This window comes from Penicillium verhagenii, assembly GCF_028828195.1.
Source record: "Penicillium verhagenii strain IBT 33310 chromosome Unknown utg000007l_segment0_segment0, whole genome shotgun sequence".
NCBI lineage: Eukaryota > Fungi > Ascomycota > Eurotiomycetes > Eurotiales > Aspergillaceae > Penicillium > Penicillium verhagenii.
Genome location: NW_026643171.1, coordinates 3,355,678 through 3,372,016, shown reverse-complemented (window position 1 = coordinate 3,372,016; position 16,339 = coordinate 3,355,678). Strand labels below are relative to the sequence as shown.

Below are 16,339 nucleotides of genomic sequence, written 5' to 3'. Positions count from 1 at the left end.
CGCATGCTAGACAATAAAGGGAATCCAGCTCTCCTCCAATCAGACTGGGCTAGGACGTGTTTCTTAACGCAGTATTCGGAAGCCGAAAAGCTCTTGGTATTTCCAAAAAGGAAAAAAGGCACTGGGCCCACCAAGGCTGGTTCACGAGCATTTCTTGGTGGATATAAAGCTGGCTGACAGACTCCTGCAAGAAGAGCGGGGGGGGGGGTGTAGTGATGTGATGTGAGATCTCAATGACATGGCACCTGTAGTACCAGCACTGGATCGGCAATTTACATACCGCGGAAGGCGTTGTTGGAAGCACTGCGGCGTTCCTTTGAACGGAAGGAAGAAGAAGGAGTCTTGTCGTACTGAACCTCGGGCTTCTGGTTTCTGGACTTGGAGGCGGGCATGAAGCTGACTTCCCTTTCGCCAACAGGGCCACCCTGTCGTGCGTGTCTCGGTTTTGACTTCATGTTCTGAGCACGAGAGCCAAATGAGCGGTCGCGTGTGGAGTTGGTGCGTGCCGACGAAGAAACCTGCATGCGAGGAGGAGGACGCTTTGTTCGTTTGTAGTCAGCGGAGGAGATCTTCTTGGAAGCCTTCTCCTTGACAGGTCTCTCTTCACGTTCGCTGTCGGAGTCGGAGTCGCCACTAGATCCAGGAACGTCATCGACATCTTCTTGCTCCACTGCAGTAAGACCACGTTCCTTTCTTGTGGCCTGGTCGGGCACGGTGCTGGGGTTGATAAGCTGGAATTCGCGAGATGTCTCGTCGACAGCGAAGTCCTGGTCCTCGAATAGCTTGGTGAAACGGGAATCGCGGAGAACACCCTTCTCTTTGGGCTCCTCTGTGGTAAGGGCAGAATCACCAGCATCGGCCGTCTTTTCATCGCCACCGCGTGCAAGGAGCCGCTGAGCCTTCTTGCGCTCAGCCTTCTCCTCGGCGTTCATCAATCTCTCCGCCAACCTCTTGTTCACCTTGACGGCAGCCTTCTTCTTTCCGCGAATGCGACTCTCGCGCTCCTTGTCGATCTTCTCCTTGACTCGCTTGGCGCGCTCCTCCTCCCAGACGTACGGGTTGGCGATCAATCTCGCCTCCTCGTACAACCTCTGGGCCACGAAGTAACCGTGCATGTATGGTCGCAATAGGTTTGTACGTCCAATGAGGTGATCCAGGTTCAGAGTGTTGAGCTGAGGCACCGTCAAGAACTTGAAGTTGTCGTAAACAGCACCAGCTTGAGCACTGCTGAAGGCGTTCGGGTCGTTGGGGTCTTCTGCCATTTCTTCCACCAAGTTGTCCAAGAAAGAGCACCACTTCGGTGCCGGTCCAAGTTGAGGGATAAAGAACGAGTGTTGCTGTCTGCCTTCATTGGCTGTAAGGAGCATTCCGCTGTCCTTGCACCAGGCCACCGAGTTAATATCTACCGCGGGTTCAACAGAAGTCCATGGGGTACCATCACGGGGATCCCAGATCTTGATGATACGCTTATCTGCCGACATGATTTTGGGGTCCAAAGTTGCTTCGCGGGTTTCAGTGGAGGGCTGCAGGAATTTGAGTGTGTGAATGGGGAAGCCGTATCCTTGGTCCTTCTTCAGGAGGGGAATGGGGGACCGCAAATCGTAAAGATGAATCAGACCATTCGAGGAGCCGGTTCCGAGAGTCAGACCTGAGCGTTGGAACTCCAACGCGGTAATTCCAGACCGTCCCTCATTGAACTGTTGAGTGGGCGGTAACAGTACACCCGCTCGGCCCTTAGCTCTAGGATCCCACAACTCCACTGTTCCAGTAGAAGTACCAAAGGCGAGCAAATTATGACTCTCCTCGGCAATCGCACCAGTATTGATAGATCCAGTATTAATACCACCCTGCAGGGTACCGCCTCCGGTAGAATGGAAATCATCTCCACCAACATCTACCTCGAAACTGCGCATGTACCTACCAAGCTCCAAATTCAAACGAAAGACTTCACCCATACCATCCGGATTCACACCGACAGAGGGAATGAACGCCTCGGTCGATTGTCGATCATATACAAGATCCCGTCCGTATCGAGGCAGACGGGTTTTGTAGTGACATCCTGACGGTGTGTGGAATTCAAGAGAACGGTCGGATTGGAGATGGAGGGATTTGGAGTAGTCAGAGGATAAAAGGATGAAAGTTGTGTTCAGAGCCTCGGTGTGCCGGGCCCAGGACAGAGACAATTGGGGGAGATAATGGGTGTGGATTTGCGGCTTGTAAGTTCCTGTTGAGACGACGTATTAACTATATGCGCATCATTACCGACTGTAAGCGATACGCCTTACCTGTACTCATGACCCAGTCACCATCGTCGCTGGCTCGAACACAGTGGCTAGCTTCCTCAAACTCGAAATCTTGGAGTAACTCCACTCGGTTTGCATACTCAGGATCATCTTTCAAACTGCGCTTTCGGCGTCTCGCAAGCCATTCTGGGAGTGGTCTAGCAGTATTAGATCCCGAGATGGTGTAAACAGGCACCTCAGACTGGTTAGTGAGCTTCATGGCGGCGAAGTTCCCAGCGAGTTAGATACTAACGCGATAAAAAAAAGTCGAAGATAAAAAAAAAGATAAAACCGATAGGGAGCACGTGACTGACCGCTGCGGATCTCGGTGATTGGCCCGAGCGTCCCCGTGAACTTCCCCCGGAATTGCGCAGCATCTCGGTGTTTTGCATTTGCGACAGTCTAGATGAGCGCGTCGCTGGCCAATACAAAGATGACTCAACCTACTTGATGGGTCTGCGCTTGCGATTACTGGCTGTATTTGTGTATGGTTCCCAACAGATGATGTTCCAGCGCTGGAAATGACTCCCAGATTCGACACCGCGACCACCTCCTCTCGTTTTGTGAAGGCTCCCGGGGCTGTCCGCGACGTTAAATCATGGACTTTCCCGGAAGTGCCAGTACCAATGTGCATCTCATTGTAAGCCATTTACACGCTATCCATTAAATTATATTTCTAACCTTGTTCTAGGATGGCTTCTCCACGATTTACTGGAGGATATACACGGAAGAGACAGGCATTGCGAACAACCCACCGGAAGGTCCGCCCAATGGTTATACTATTTTGAAGCATCTTAGTCGTCTCAAAGATCTAGAAGCCAAGTTGCGAATTCTCAACTGCTTGGCTTCGTGCCCGAGGCGTCTTGGGTTATGGGTTTTCTCCCCCACTCCGGACTTCGAAAGTCTACATGATTTGTATATGAAGGAGGGAAATGAAATTTCCAAGAAGATACTACTTGATACAACCGTTCTTAAAGGTAAGGTTCCATTGAAATAGAGCGCCTTGAACTGTGAACAATTCATGTTTACTAACTTCCGATTTACTAGTCTCCGCATCGGGCAGCATCGCATCCCAGGATTTGATCAGAAGCCTTTCGTCAGAGACACAAAACCAAGCCGGGCAGCAAAGACCCCAACAAGGCCAATCAACCCCGAGACGACCCGAAAGCCATAGCAGTTCCGCTGCTATCTATGCCTCCTTTATTTCTGCCGTTACCGGTGCAATCAGCCTACATATAATTCGCTCTCACGGCGCCTTTCCACTTGGCTCCCGTACTTTATTTACGGCGGTGGAGAATTTGGGCTACGAGAGCCCACGTATCGATAACGACAGCCCGTTTTCCAAAGCTTGCCTGACCTCACTAAATATACAACTGAACGCCTCGGGGACATTGATGATTTCAACGCAAACGATATCTCAAGTTGGAATTTCACGTCTCTGCAGCTCCCGTGACAGAATTTCAGACATTCTCCCAGTACAACCAGGCACTGATCTCTGGCTGTGTCCAAATGGAACCGTTGCGCGGCTTGTTACGACTAATGTTGAGGCACCAACGGCTCCTTCGCCTGGCTTTTTGCTTTCTGGAAATATCACAACCAAAAAAAGACAATGGAAATTGGACATAGTGCACTGGCTAGTGAACTTTGGTTTGCATATTAAGTCTGTCGACGAAGAACTGTGGGTTGAAGTAGAAGTCTGGGAACCCTTTTTCGCGAGGCTGGCCGGGGAGGCATGGCGGCAAAGCGATGAGCCCCAATCCCCACTCCCTTTGAAACGCATGCTATGGCCTGCAAGGTTCTGCTTCAAAAGAACTGCTTCGGAAGCCCGGCCTCTCATAAATGAAACTTCCTGGCCTCTGGGCCTTGCAGACGACCCACTCGACTTTGCAGAGCGATGGCCATTGGAAACTGAATTTCTCCAGACAAATGATAATCTAACACCCGCTCGTGTGGTGGATGAACCTCAATCAAAAGACGAAGACATGACTTCGCCTAAATTTGACAGTTTGGACGGTTTCGAGAGTCTCTCTCGAATGGCCCAATACCCCGACTTGCCACCCACCAACTTAGTTTATCCAACTCCCCCAGAAGGAGCTGCAGCGATTGGGCTGAACCACGCGAATCCAAACTTCCAATTTCCCGAGGATAGCGACTTCCAACTTTCGCCAGATGCACAGCAAGATCTGAAAAATCACCCCAATCCCAAGCTTTCTCCCGAGGTTGGCATTGGAACGGGTCGCTATGATGCCAGTGATGACGAGGATCTTTTTGGCGAGATGAATGAGAGAGATTTTGGGACGAATGGAATCACCGATGCTGATTTCAGCTTTTTCGATGATCCGGATTTTGAGGACGTGAACGACGACTCCCCTGCGGTCCCTCATCAGGAAAATATACAGCCCGTTTTGGAAGAAAGCAAGCCTGAGGACTCAGCCGATCCCGACGATATGCTCACCAGCGCTCCACCGGATACTTCAGATCTCACCCAAGGCGTGAATTTGGAGAAACCACCACCCAAGGAGACGCATCATATCTCGGAGCCAGTTGATGAATCTATGGGTCTTGGATTATCACCTGGCGTGTCACTGGATCCCAAAAGTCCAGCCATTATCAGCCCCCCGCTAAGCCCCGTGGAAGTAAAAAAGAGACTATTTCCGGGTGCGAAAACAGAAGACGATCGAGGACCTCCAGACAGCCGTGCTTTGCAAGGGCACTATCATCCCGTAGCTTTCGAAAAGAAACTCGGAGACTGGAATGAAAAGTATGGAGCTGCGGGTAAATTTTGGTTTGCTTCTGGGAGTGGCCTAGATGCCTCAGATCGAGCCTCGGATTCAATTCCCACAATTGGGATCCCCCATCGAAGTCGATCTGGGGCCAATGGTGCTCACACAAAGCTCGCAGGCAAAAACGCTTCGCCTGTCACTTCAAAGAATGATTTCGAAGCCCTTGCAGAATCAGACAGTGAAACCAGTGATTATAGTGATGAGACATCATCCGAACATGCCCCCACCCCAATCGTGGTCCCATCTTTGAAGAGAAAGCGGGTATCTTCTGAGTCCGATATTCAATCCACCGCATCCCCAGCCAAGTCCGCTGGTGTGCCTGATGGAAACTCCAACCTGAAAGTTGAGAACTCTACTTTTCTTGGCAATTTCCTTGCCAACTTCTCGGATTGGACCTTCATTGGTTATTTTTCTGCATTGCAACCCCAGCAACTTCCCGTTCTTGTGCGGAGAGAAGACCAAATTCCTATTGCCCAGCTGTTGGTTGACCAAATAACACAATCCTCTCTAGATCATCCACTTGGTGGTCGTATTGGCCTCTTTGGACTTGAAAACGAGGGCTTGACATGGCGAACTCGCCTCGAAGAAGCCAACTTCCTCGGCGAGGTACTCAAGCTTGACCTCAAGACATATGCGTCATTACCAGAAGAGGGAAGTGCACCCCCTGCCCAACAAGCGCCGAAGGATTCTCCCAAGGGATCTATCTTGAGGATAGGTGCTCCGCATGTACGCATGCGTCGGGGTAAGGAGTACTTGGAGACGCTCCCTCCTGCGGTTTCTTTCTGGGATACATTTGGTCTCGAGCCTGCTCATGGACCAAAAAATATATCTGCCTACTGCATTCACCCTTATGTTGCGACCAAAGCAGCCGATGCATTTTTAAACCGTTTCGGGCTTCACTATCAGAGTTGCAACCTAGGAAGCCACATTAGAGGGGACAAGTCAATTGGTTTTGAGAATGGACTTCGATCATGGGATTCCGAGTCATTTAGCTACGCTTCCATGATGCAATCTTTGAAGAGTCTATGTGAAGAACTCGGTACGTCAGATACTTTCATCCTTCCACACAAAATTGATGGCATTTTGCTTACCTTTTTGATCAGGAACCGATCTATCTCAATACTCACCCAGCACAGAAAACTGTGTCGTCTATATCGTTAATCCGTTCCCTCACTCCGCAGCACTTACTGATATCTGTGCCGCCTTCTGGAATCTCTTCCAACAAATGGCCGCCGATGTCGATCGTCAGCAGGGCCAGCCAATCAATGAGGTTGCGCTGCAGATTATTCCGATGGAGTTCATCATGTCTGAAGACTCTATGGTAGTGCCTCCTCAGACGGATTATCTGAACCTAGCTCTGGAAGTTTACAGTCGCTGCCGCCCGAATGACTCAGACTTGAGCCTATTGCTTGGTGCCCCAGCGCTCCTTTTGGCTGATCCTATACCAAAGGCCATCAATTTCCGCCTTGCACCCGACAAGGGATCCCCTCTGCAGGATGGGCGAAGTCTCCATATCGCGTACTCCAAAAGCTCAGATCAACGATGGCTGTCTGTAGCATGGTCTGATAGTAGCGGCAGTCTCCAAACAAGCATGTCCTATTGTCTGCGTTATCGCAACCGGGGTACAGCTAGGCCAATCTCAGAAGTGCGAAATGAGATATGGGCTACCACACGACATATCATAGAAAAATTCCAGGCTCAATGGAAAGTCATCCTAGTAAACACCGAACCCATCGATCCGGATGAAGTGGAAGGTGAGATCTTGCAAATATTGGTTCCCACTTCTTTGAAACTTTACTAATTCTCTGACTAGCCTGGAGCAACTTGGCCGAGCAACAGATTAAGCTTCGGCCAGGGTCCATGGAGTTGATTATCATGGCTATCAACACCGTTCCCGACCTGGTACTTGAAACAGCTGCCTCTCAACTGAATTCCCATATTCTCTACCCACATTTTTCCTCCACCCCCGCCTCAACCCCGAACCCAAGTGTCAGCATTGCTTCGCCTGAGCAGACTGGCAACGCCCTCACACCTAACGCAGCGTACAACGCACCCACCCCAACGGAGCTTTCCCTTGAACCCGACTCGGATGTCGTATTAATTGATGTCGCCGATGAGTCTTGGGCAGTTACTCTAACTCATCGTCTTAACAGTTCTCCACACGTCACCGAATTCCGCCCTGCGCTGGCTAGCGGATATCTTCTTCGCCGCAGGGGCACCACCGATGGCGACGGCGTGTTCACGATGACCGCCAATCTTATTTATTCACAGCGGCCTGCTTCATCTCACGAAGCTCTCCTTAGGGAGATCTTGGGGATGTACCGGGATCTCGCATCCCTGGCCCGTGCAAGAGGCATGCGCAGCGTCCAAGGTAACACGTTGCCTTGGCATGTTGCCACAGCTTTACGCGCTCAGGAGCTTCTCAGTTATGTTTTATAAGGGACGGGATCATGGTCATATCCGGCTTGGGCGGCGTTCGGCTTGCTTTTTTGTTTGTTTACTTTTGGTTCCTTGGTTCCTTGGTTCCATTTCATTGCGTTGCTTTTTTTTAGTATGTGTAGATGATGGTTTTATGGGTGCATTGCATGCATATTTTTCTTCGGGGAAATTGGATATATACCATCGGCGGCACGAATTTGATTTTTGTGAAAGCACTTGAGGGAACGTTCTAATGAAACCTTTGACCTCGGGGCCTCGTACATCCATGGGTTCGACTGAAGAGCATTTGAAGAATAAATACACATTACCTCTCTAATGTTCCAACACTGACCTGGTTTTCAAGGAGGCTCCATTCAAATGTTCAGAGATGTGGATCCAGTTCCGAACTTTGAAGATCTGAAGGATTTCCAACATTTGAAGTATATGTTTGAACAGAATTCATTTGAAAGGCGAAGATGTAAGACTTGACATTTGAAATGCTGACCCCTATCCTTCAAATGTTGAGGTAATAAATTAGATTGAGGATGTCCCTGAGTATGTATGTATGTAACCCGACCTCACTTGCCCACTGGCACATAGCAGCAATGGACTATTGATATGATGAAGTGAAGCCAAGACTCGCTATTTAAAGAAGAAAAACAGATGATGAACAAATTTTGGACTTAGAAAAGCAATTCCCTTCCTCTGGCCTTGAATCTTGAAACCATGTAGCCTGGGCTGCAGTTTGTTTCCCAGTCTTCATCGAATCCCGAGTTCGGGTTGTGTGGGTTGAATGATTGCTTCTTCTCCACAGAAAGCAAAGAGAAGCCGGCAGGCTGGTCCTCGAGACCTGGCGACTCGACGTCGCTGCTCTCCGAGTCACTGCATGGGCAGGTCGAGGTCGTCATGTCCCCTGGCGTGGTGCAAGGGCAAAGGCCCAAGGAGCGATTGCACGGGACGCATTTGTAGTATGCTCGACTGGTAACACCGGAGCTACCTGGGCGTGTGGATAGACGAACTCCGGGAAGTCCACATTGTTGGCATTTCCAGCCTTGTGTAGCACGCTCGTGGAGGAGTTGGATGGTCATTTTGGAAGATGGTGGGCTCTGAAACATGGATTGACTGGATATGAATCAGTAACTGATGCGTGTAGCGATATGTATACACTTTTAATGGTATCCAGGGTTGGGCGGCTTTCTTTTACTCACGTTGAACGAAGAATTGACGGTAAGCTGAGGCAAAAAAGATAGATCAGAAGCCAGGCAGATGCAGATGTTTCGGTGTATAGAATGTGTAGAGAAGCTCAGTTGTTACTCCCAAAAAGTCCGGGGAAAGCTCTCATCTTAAAAAGATGTTGCGGGGGGAGGTAGATCCCCATGACGCTATTTTGATCAACAAAGAGGATGCTAATATTGGGCCATAATCATGATCATCATGGGATCCATGTAAAAAATCACGTAAAAGTAAGGAGTTCTAGACTCAGTGATCACAAAACGTAAGGTGTAGCCCGAGGTAAAGCGAACTTTTAGGTAATATCACGCAAAATGGGTCAAGTGACCGTGGACACGTGCACGGGAATGGCGTCTCTCGACTCTCTCCTTAATCAATTTTACGTTATTCTTATTCGATGGGTTTCTATTTTCAGAGAAATGCAGGAAAAATGCAGGAAAAATGACTCGGCAGACCACCCGGACTTGAATCCTCTGATCTAATTTGCTGTGGAGACCGAGATATTCCCCGCATTTTGAAAGATTCCAAGGTCAACTTCGTTCTAGAGCAAAAGACAAGAGCTATACAGACGGTGTGCTACGTGGACCAAGGATACACCGCTCAACAGAAAATTGGAAATCTCTCACCTACAGTTAAATACCGCAAAAGTATGGATCTTGACTAATTTCAAGGGGTTTTGACCAGTTTCAAAGTTGAAGACTTGAACTCTTTGTTTAACCCCAGATTCACGATTTTCAATTTCAATGTTGTGTACTTTTACAGAATACACTCGTTCAAATGTTCAAACTTGCCACAAGCCTAGCCCTTATGTGCTTGGAATATTATAGCAGGCGCATGTATGTATTCATCACAGAAGTCATATAACTATATAGTTTCAAAGGCAGGGAAGCACATGTGCATGTTGGAACACTCATCAAAAGTACACAAGAACAGAAGACGCAAAAGAAAAAAATACCGAAAAAATCCAAACCAAGTATCAAGAAACATATGACCTCATCAAAATATAAACTCCGATCAAAACACCAAAACATACATGCAGGTATGTACCCAGCAGGCTCGGCATTGTACAAAGAAATGCGCCAAGATTGTGTTGAAAACTCCATTTTCACCTCAGGGGTGGCCTCGAATGTTGCAAGAAATGGTCATAGAAAAGAAGAACAGAAAAAAAAAGAAAAGAAAAAGAAAAAGAGAAAGAAAACCATTGAAAAGAGGCGGCATAGGGGAAGAAAAGGGTATATCGTGTGATTCGTTTGCGGGAGGCACGTGATTGGGCATCACGATCGTAAATAGAAGGCTGGGGCATCTAGTGTGTGCGATAGGAGGCCATGGCATACTATGCACAGGTGCAGATTGGTCGAATCCGCTCGAGGATTGATCTCTTGAAGAGGGATCATCCCCCTTCAGCACTCTCTTCATCTATCTCCCTCTTCTTTGAAAAGAAGGTGACATGGTTCTGGACAGCATAGATGGCAAATCCAGCAATCGCGAGAATGAGGAAGAGAACGATGATAATGATCGCGATCGTAATGTTGCGCGCTACCATATTGGCAAGCAGGAACCCCGGCGGGCCGTCAACCTTTGGTGGTGTTGTTTTATCGCAGCCTTGGAGATGAAGGGCTTTGTGGTTTACAAAGACAGTCGGCGATTCGCCAGGTCAATTTGATGATGTGACCCAAGTCGGTTTTTTTTTTTGATCTCTTAAAAAATGCTCGTTGTGTGTTGGCAACCGTGAGGGGTAGGGGAAGTATTTTGTATGTATACTCCTGATGGTACAAGTAGATAATAAAAGCTGCACCTGATTTCCGCTCGGAATAGCAAGATCAAGATGTGATGAGATTGTCTGGAGGTGCAGAATATAAGGAAGAGATAGAGAAAAGAGATCAAGTAGCTGGAGCTTTCACGGCGTTTTAATGAAAAAAAAAAAAAAAGCAAGATCAATCATCCCCAGCCATGTTCTTTTTGCTGACGGTGGCTGGGGTTTGAGATCTGGGCCGTGTGTGGGTCACCGGTACCTACTTTCACATACAGTTTTAGTGCCCAGGCCAAGTACTAGGTACTTTGATAATTTCGAACCTGGAGATTGCCTCGATTTCTGTCGAATCCAATTATGATTGACCAGATATAGTATCTGACGCGGTCAGGGGTTATAGGCAAATACAAAAGAATATCATTTGTTTACTCCGTCGTGATTATACCATTGGTCCCATTAGTTAGTTACTTGTGACAAGTCGGAACTAGGAGTGATGACTAATCAGCAGGCAACATAGAAGAGGTTCCGCGTTCGAACCCCAGATCGAGTGGCTTTTTTTCTTTTCTTTTTTTTTGCCCTTCGCTTTAAATTTTTGGGGGGGGGGGGGGGGGGGGGGATTCCCCTTAGTTCTATGATAAAATCGATGCATAAGTATGTATCATATCTTTTCAAATAGTTAATATTGATCCATCTTTTCTGCTCCATTGATTATCACTATCTTTTTCGTGGTCAAGGCCCCACCCGCCTATTCAAATGTTGTTTCGTTTGATCTTGGCTTTGCAGTGAAAAATAAAACCTTACTCCATACAATAATACAATCGTGGGATTGTAATAAGGTTCACGTGGAGCTATATTGATTGACATGCAGGAAGATGGAGCCACGAGGATCTGAATGTCGGCTTGGAAAGAATTAGTAGGATAAATCATAAGAGCTTTGTTCTAAAAATAATGGTTATGCATTCCAAGGTTGATCTTCCATGGGATAATAAACGCTTCAATGTTGAAACTTCAGAAGATGTCTGTGACTTGAGTTATGAAATGGGAAGAGCTTCTTCTTACCAGCTACTGTAGGTAACAATGAGATCTTCAGACTCCACTGCCCGAGGATTGGTATTCCGGAAGCTTGATCGTTTATACGTCGGTGGCGTGCAATTGATGGATATTAAGGATGAACGGGAGTTCAGAACCTTGAAAGGCGTGTGATAGTCTATCTAGGCCATGCCGATAGTCTGTTTTTTTGTTAAGACGAATAGTTATATCTTGTAACTTCAATGCTTGCTAATATTTCCATGCTGCTTGAGTCAATGCTCGATCTTGCAATAGTCTGAATCAGTCAGCTCTTTGATTCCCTTCTCTATCATTCTTCAAAAGACAAGCAGAGAGAGAGAGAGAAAGAGAGAGAGAGAGAGAGAGAGAGAGAGAGAGAGAGAGAGAGAGACTTGGAAATAATGAAGATCACAAGCTCTGACAAGGCTAGCTCTTTGTCTACCCCAAACATTGAAGATATGACAAATGACACAATGCCGCAGACATCCGAGCTAACGCCGGAGTCAATAGTATGCATTATTGTATCCACCACAAGAAGAAAGATCAAGAAGAATGGATTGAATTCCATGACCACGAGGTCAATTATCATCCATGCGAGACATTTTCGGACCATCTCCACCGAGATCGACGCAAAAGGCCGTGGCTGAATACTCCACAAGAACAAATAGATCGTCGTTCTGATGTGTATGTACATACATACATACAATCCAACAAACCTTCCACGACCATCTTTAGTGCAAGGGGGAAACCTCACATGCTGCCAAGCAGCGGGGCACCTCCCGTGAAGATCTTCACCAAAAGAGTATAATTCAGGCGGCCAAGAAATCGAGAAGAACAGCAGGTGGGGATATGAATTGGAGTCAGGCACTTGAAATCCAAGATAATCAGCCAAGTTCAACTCCGAGACCAGCTCCACTGGCAAATGGAATTCTGGTAACGAAACGCGGACCGTGCGCGGCTAACGGCTGTTGTTTCCTGACGGAGAACAGAACACTCGGAAGCCTTGATCGACATGGCAGATGAAATATGACCGGACAAGGCGGGTTGGATTCCCCCGAAACCCTGAGATGTCAGAAAGATTTTTATTTTTTTTTTTTTTTTTTTTATTTTTTACAAATATTAAAAAAAGACCAATTTTTGAGGCCATATTTGCTGACAGTGGAAGCGAAGTAATCAGAAGCCGAATTCTTTGTTTCCATACCTCGTAGCCCGTATTCGTAACAAGCGCACCGATCTAGTCCACAGATGGTTATTGTGCAGGGATGAAGGAAATTCTTTAGTTGGACTGGCCGCCACCAATATCCACGCTATTGAAGCTATCGCCCGCCACGATTTCTTGGTTGCGGGTATTTTTTTTTTTTTTGTGGTTGGATGACAGGCAACGCTAGCCTTGATCGCGGGAAAATGGATATTTGGAAATTGCCAACCAGGGAAATAGAGTCCCGACATAGCGTGTTAGCGTTGTTAAGGAAATGGTGGTAGACGCGGTCTGGGCAAAGGAGTTTGCGAACTGAGCGGTTATTCCAAGGTTTGGGTAAATTTGGGCCAATATGGGACATCTGGAGGGTTACAAAATATTGGTAATTACTAGTATGGTTTTGTTCTTCTTTTCCCTCGATTTCCACTAACAACCCTTTGCCAATTGATCTGTTTTACAAATCTATTTTGAAACAGACAAACCTCGTGGTTGGAATTCGAGAGATCCACTAAAGAATTGGCAATAGTGAATAAAACATCCAAACATTACCGGTAAACAGACGGTAAAAAAACTAAAAATTAAAATTATGCTTCTGAGCGGGACAAACCTTGGATTGACCTTGAACCATGGAACCGAAGCTGTCCAGGCACCAAAGAAGAAAAAAAAAGGAAAACAAATAATTAAATGATTAAATGATTAAATGATATCGAACAAAGAAAAAAATAAAATTAGGCTGAATTTCTACCTACTGAACACAGGGGGAAATTTCCGAAAGAGTCATGTCAGTGCATCATGACTTTGATTTTCATGGTTCATTGCCCACCTACTCCACTTATGAAGCGCCCTCTGATGAACAAAGAATGCGTACTCCAGACACCATGCACAGATATGATAGGATCATATCCGCCATATACAGCCCGTGGGCTCCGTCGATAGTCAACCGTCAAACTCTATTCGACCTGTTCGATACGTCCAGGAGGACGGAGTACCATGCGGACACTTCAAGTGCAGAATGTACTACTCCTTAGGCATAGGTTGCATATGACACAGACCAACTCATTGCCCGTGTGGGTTTATGTTTTATGTATCTCTTGGATTTCAATACTCCGGAGTCTTCTTTCCCTAGTCTCCACCGTGGCTTGCTGGGATTTTCAACTACGCGATCCTAAATCTGGTTCTGAGCGCCTCCAATCCTTAAAATTCCTTGAATCGATTCCTTCCTTTTCGGGTGGAAAGAGAGGGGGGCTTGACTTAACCAAACCCCACGATCATCCCATTGATCCGTTTCCTAGGTGGAATTTTAGGGATTTTAGTATTAAAGAAAGTGGCCCTGGCTTTGATCTCCCCCCTCTTGGACTTCTTTTTCTTTTTTTCTTTTTGCTGTCCAAGGCCCATTGGATCTACCTCGGTGGATTCTTGCATTCGTTCTTTGATTCACTCCCCAATCATCCACACTCTTTCATGCAACAATGACCACTCTATCCACCGTCAGAGGCCGTGAGGCCCTTGCAGTCAGCACGGTCTTCACCAGTTTGGCTACTGTTCTGGTGTGCATTCGTATTTACACCCGAGCCTTTATGGTCAAGCAGATGGGAAAAGATGATTATGCTATTCTGGTTGCTTTGGTAAGACCGCAGCCCAATACCATGTCGGCCAATGTAAAGATATTCAACTGACCCTGCTGTTCGTAGGCTTTCTCGTGGGGTTTTTATGGATTGTTCGTGGGTGGTAAGATTCCTAGCCCTAAAACAAACCAACCTTTCAATCTTGAAATCGCAGCTACTAACAACCAAGAATAGAGGTTTACCACGGAATGGGTGCCGACTACGATATCATCCCCCACAAGACATACGTCACTCAGATGTTATGCTTCTGGGCCTCCGTCCCAATCTACCAGACCAGTCTGATCTCGACCAAAATGTCCATTCTCCTGCAGTACCGACGAGTCTTTTCTACTACACCTCGTATGCGCTTGGCCTGCAACCTACTCATCGGCTTCCTGGTCATCTACGGCACTTGGACGATCATCAGCGCCTGGGCAAACTGTATCCCCATCGCCAAGTTTTGGGACCCGACAGTCGCCGGCTTCTGTTTCGATAAAGAGGCACTATGGTTCTCCAATTCGGCAATTCACATTTTGACCGACATCTTAATTCTCATCTACCCCATGCCCGTCATTCGATCCCTTCAATTGCCAACCAGACAGAAGTATGCTTTGATGGCTGTCTTTGCCTTGGGAGGATTGTGCGTTTTCCAAATTACCCCCTCCCCCCGTTCGATATCTATGTATCCATCCACTAACAAAGGGCTCCAGTGTTGTCATCACCAGTATTCTCCGCTTGAAGAGTCTCCTCGTCATCTCCCACTCCAGCGACCCAACCCGTGAGTCAAAAGCGTTGGAAATCCTCCAACCATCCATCGATTGAACCTATCTGAGCACTATCTAATCAAATAAATCTCCTAAAGACGACAACGTTGGCGCAGCCGAATGGTCCGCAATTGAATGCAATGTCGCAATCATCTGCGCGGCCCTCCCAAGCACACGAGCCTTCCTCTCCAAGTTGCTCCCCCACGTCTTCTCCACAGGAACCAATGGTTACCGCAGCAAGACACGTCCCTCACGCACAGGCCGCAGCGTTCTCACCGGCACACACACCAATATCCAAGCATCCGTCATCGGAGGACGCGAACTCGATGGAACTTATGATCTGGAGAACCTGTCCCCAACTGGCTCGTCCTTCAAGGAATTCTCCAAGGAACAGGAGGCTAAAGCCCAGTTCTCCGGAATCAAGGTTACGACTTTCGTTACGCAGGAGTCAACTTCCACTCCGGCTGGGAACGATGATACCGGGAGTACAAAGGAGTTGGTTCACACACATCGAGAAAGTTTCTGACGTGTTTACCCCTTCTTTCTATATCCATATACCTCTTTCTTTTCTTCTTCTTTCCCGCCTTTTTCTTTTTCATTCTCTCTTTCATGAACTTCTTTGGGTTGAAATCTTTCCCCTATGCCTTATATCTTTGGTTTATACCATTTCCTCTACGAGATACCTTTTCTTTTCCTCTTCTTTCTCTTTTCTCTTCCACTTCATGTTTTACTACTACCTACTGTCTTTGGACCACCCTTTTTTTTATATACCTTGGTCCTGGAAGGAATGACTTTTTTACGTCGGGTTGGATTGGCTGGGTTGGTTTTCTATATATTTTTTTGCGTATACCCCGTCGCAGAGCCGACTTGATCTATAACAATCAAGAAAACATTCAATGTTTATAATATTTATTTAATTTATTTAATTTGTACCAAATGATTTCATAATCAATTCTGATTTTCCAATCATGAAAAACAAACAAACATTATAACAACATTGAAGCAACATCAATTCAATGTTTTGAAGAAACTACTACCAGTTGACAAATAAGCTACATACATCCAGATGTCCATGCACGTGGGTACATAACAGAACAACATTAATGTTCAGCTATGGCAACTGGTGGAATTCGTGATGCATTCAAATGTTACAAATATTTTCCGGTAAGCTCTAGGGAAGAAATTAAGACCATTCAATGTTGGAACAAGTATACACGCCAAAACAAAATATATAGAGATGCCCAGGTGAGACCAGCCCATTTG

The 16,339-nt window shown here is 46.9% G+C and overlaps 5 protein-coding genes across 5 annotated transcripts; 3 read left to right on the top strand and 2 right to left on the bottom strand.

The window, feature by feature from the left end:
- Positions 1-272: 272 nt before the first annotated feature.
- N7466_007908 (WD repeat NOL10/ENP2 family protein) lies at positions 273-2,502 on the bottom strand (the record flags this gene model as incomplete). Its single annotated transcript, XM_057167297.1, has 2 exons — positions 273-2,224; positions 2,286-2,502. 2 exons carry the CDS (start codon positions 2,500-2,502, stop codon positions 273-275), a joined length of 2,169 nt encoding a protein of 722 aa, XP_057020338.1.
- Positions 2,503-2,880: 378 nt separating this feature from the next.
- On the top strand, positions 2,881-7,504 carry N7466_007907 (uncharacterized protein; the record flags this gene model as incomplete). Its single annotated transcript, XM_057167296.1, has 5 exons — positions 2,881-2,922; positions 2,974-3,259; positions 3,330-6,104; positions 6,169-6,819; positions 6,879-7,504. The coding sequence occupies 5 exons, from the start codon at positions 2,881-2,883 to the stop codon at positions 7,502-7,504; spliced, it is 4,380 nt and encodes a 1,459-aa protein (XP_057020337.1).
- A 662-nt stretch (positions 7,505-8,166) lies between these two features.
- Positions 8,167-8,571, bottom strand: N7466_007906 (uncharacterized protein; the record flags this gene model as incomplete). Its single annotated transcript, XM_057167295.1, has 1 exon — positions 8,167-8,571. One exon carries the CDS (start codon positions 8,569-8,571, stop codon positions 8,167-8,169), a length of 405 nt encoding a protein of 134 aa, XP_057020336.1.
- Positions 8,572-10,160: 1,589 nt separating this feature from the next.
- Positions 10,161-10,376, top strand: N7466_007905 (uncharacterized protein; the record flags this gene model as incomplete). The annotated part of the gene is made up of 1 exon (XM_057167294.1): positions 10,161-10,376. One exon carries the CDS (start codon positions 10,161-10,163, stop codon positions 10,374-10,376), a length of 216 nt encoding a protein of 71 aa, XP_057020335.1.
- A 3,801-nt stretch (positions 10,377-14,177) lies between these two features.
- On the top strand, positions 14,178-15,602 carry N7466_007904 (putative integral membrane protein; the record flags this gene model as incomplete). The annotated part of the gene is made up of 5 exons (XM_057167293.1): positions 14,178-14,333; positions 14,400-14,436; positions 14,508-14,952; positions 15,023-15,090; positions 15,175-15,602. 5 exons carry the CDS (start codon positions 14,178-14,180, stop codon positions 15,600-15,602), a joined length of 1,134 nt encoding a protein of 377 aa, XP_057020334.1.
- Between the last annotated feature and the right edge of the window lie 737 nt (positions 15,603-16,339).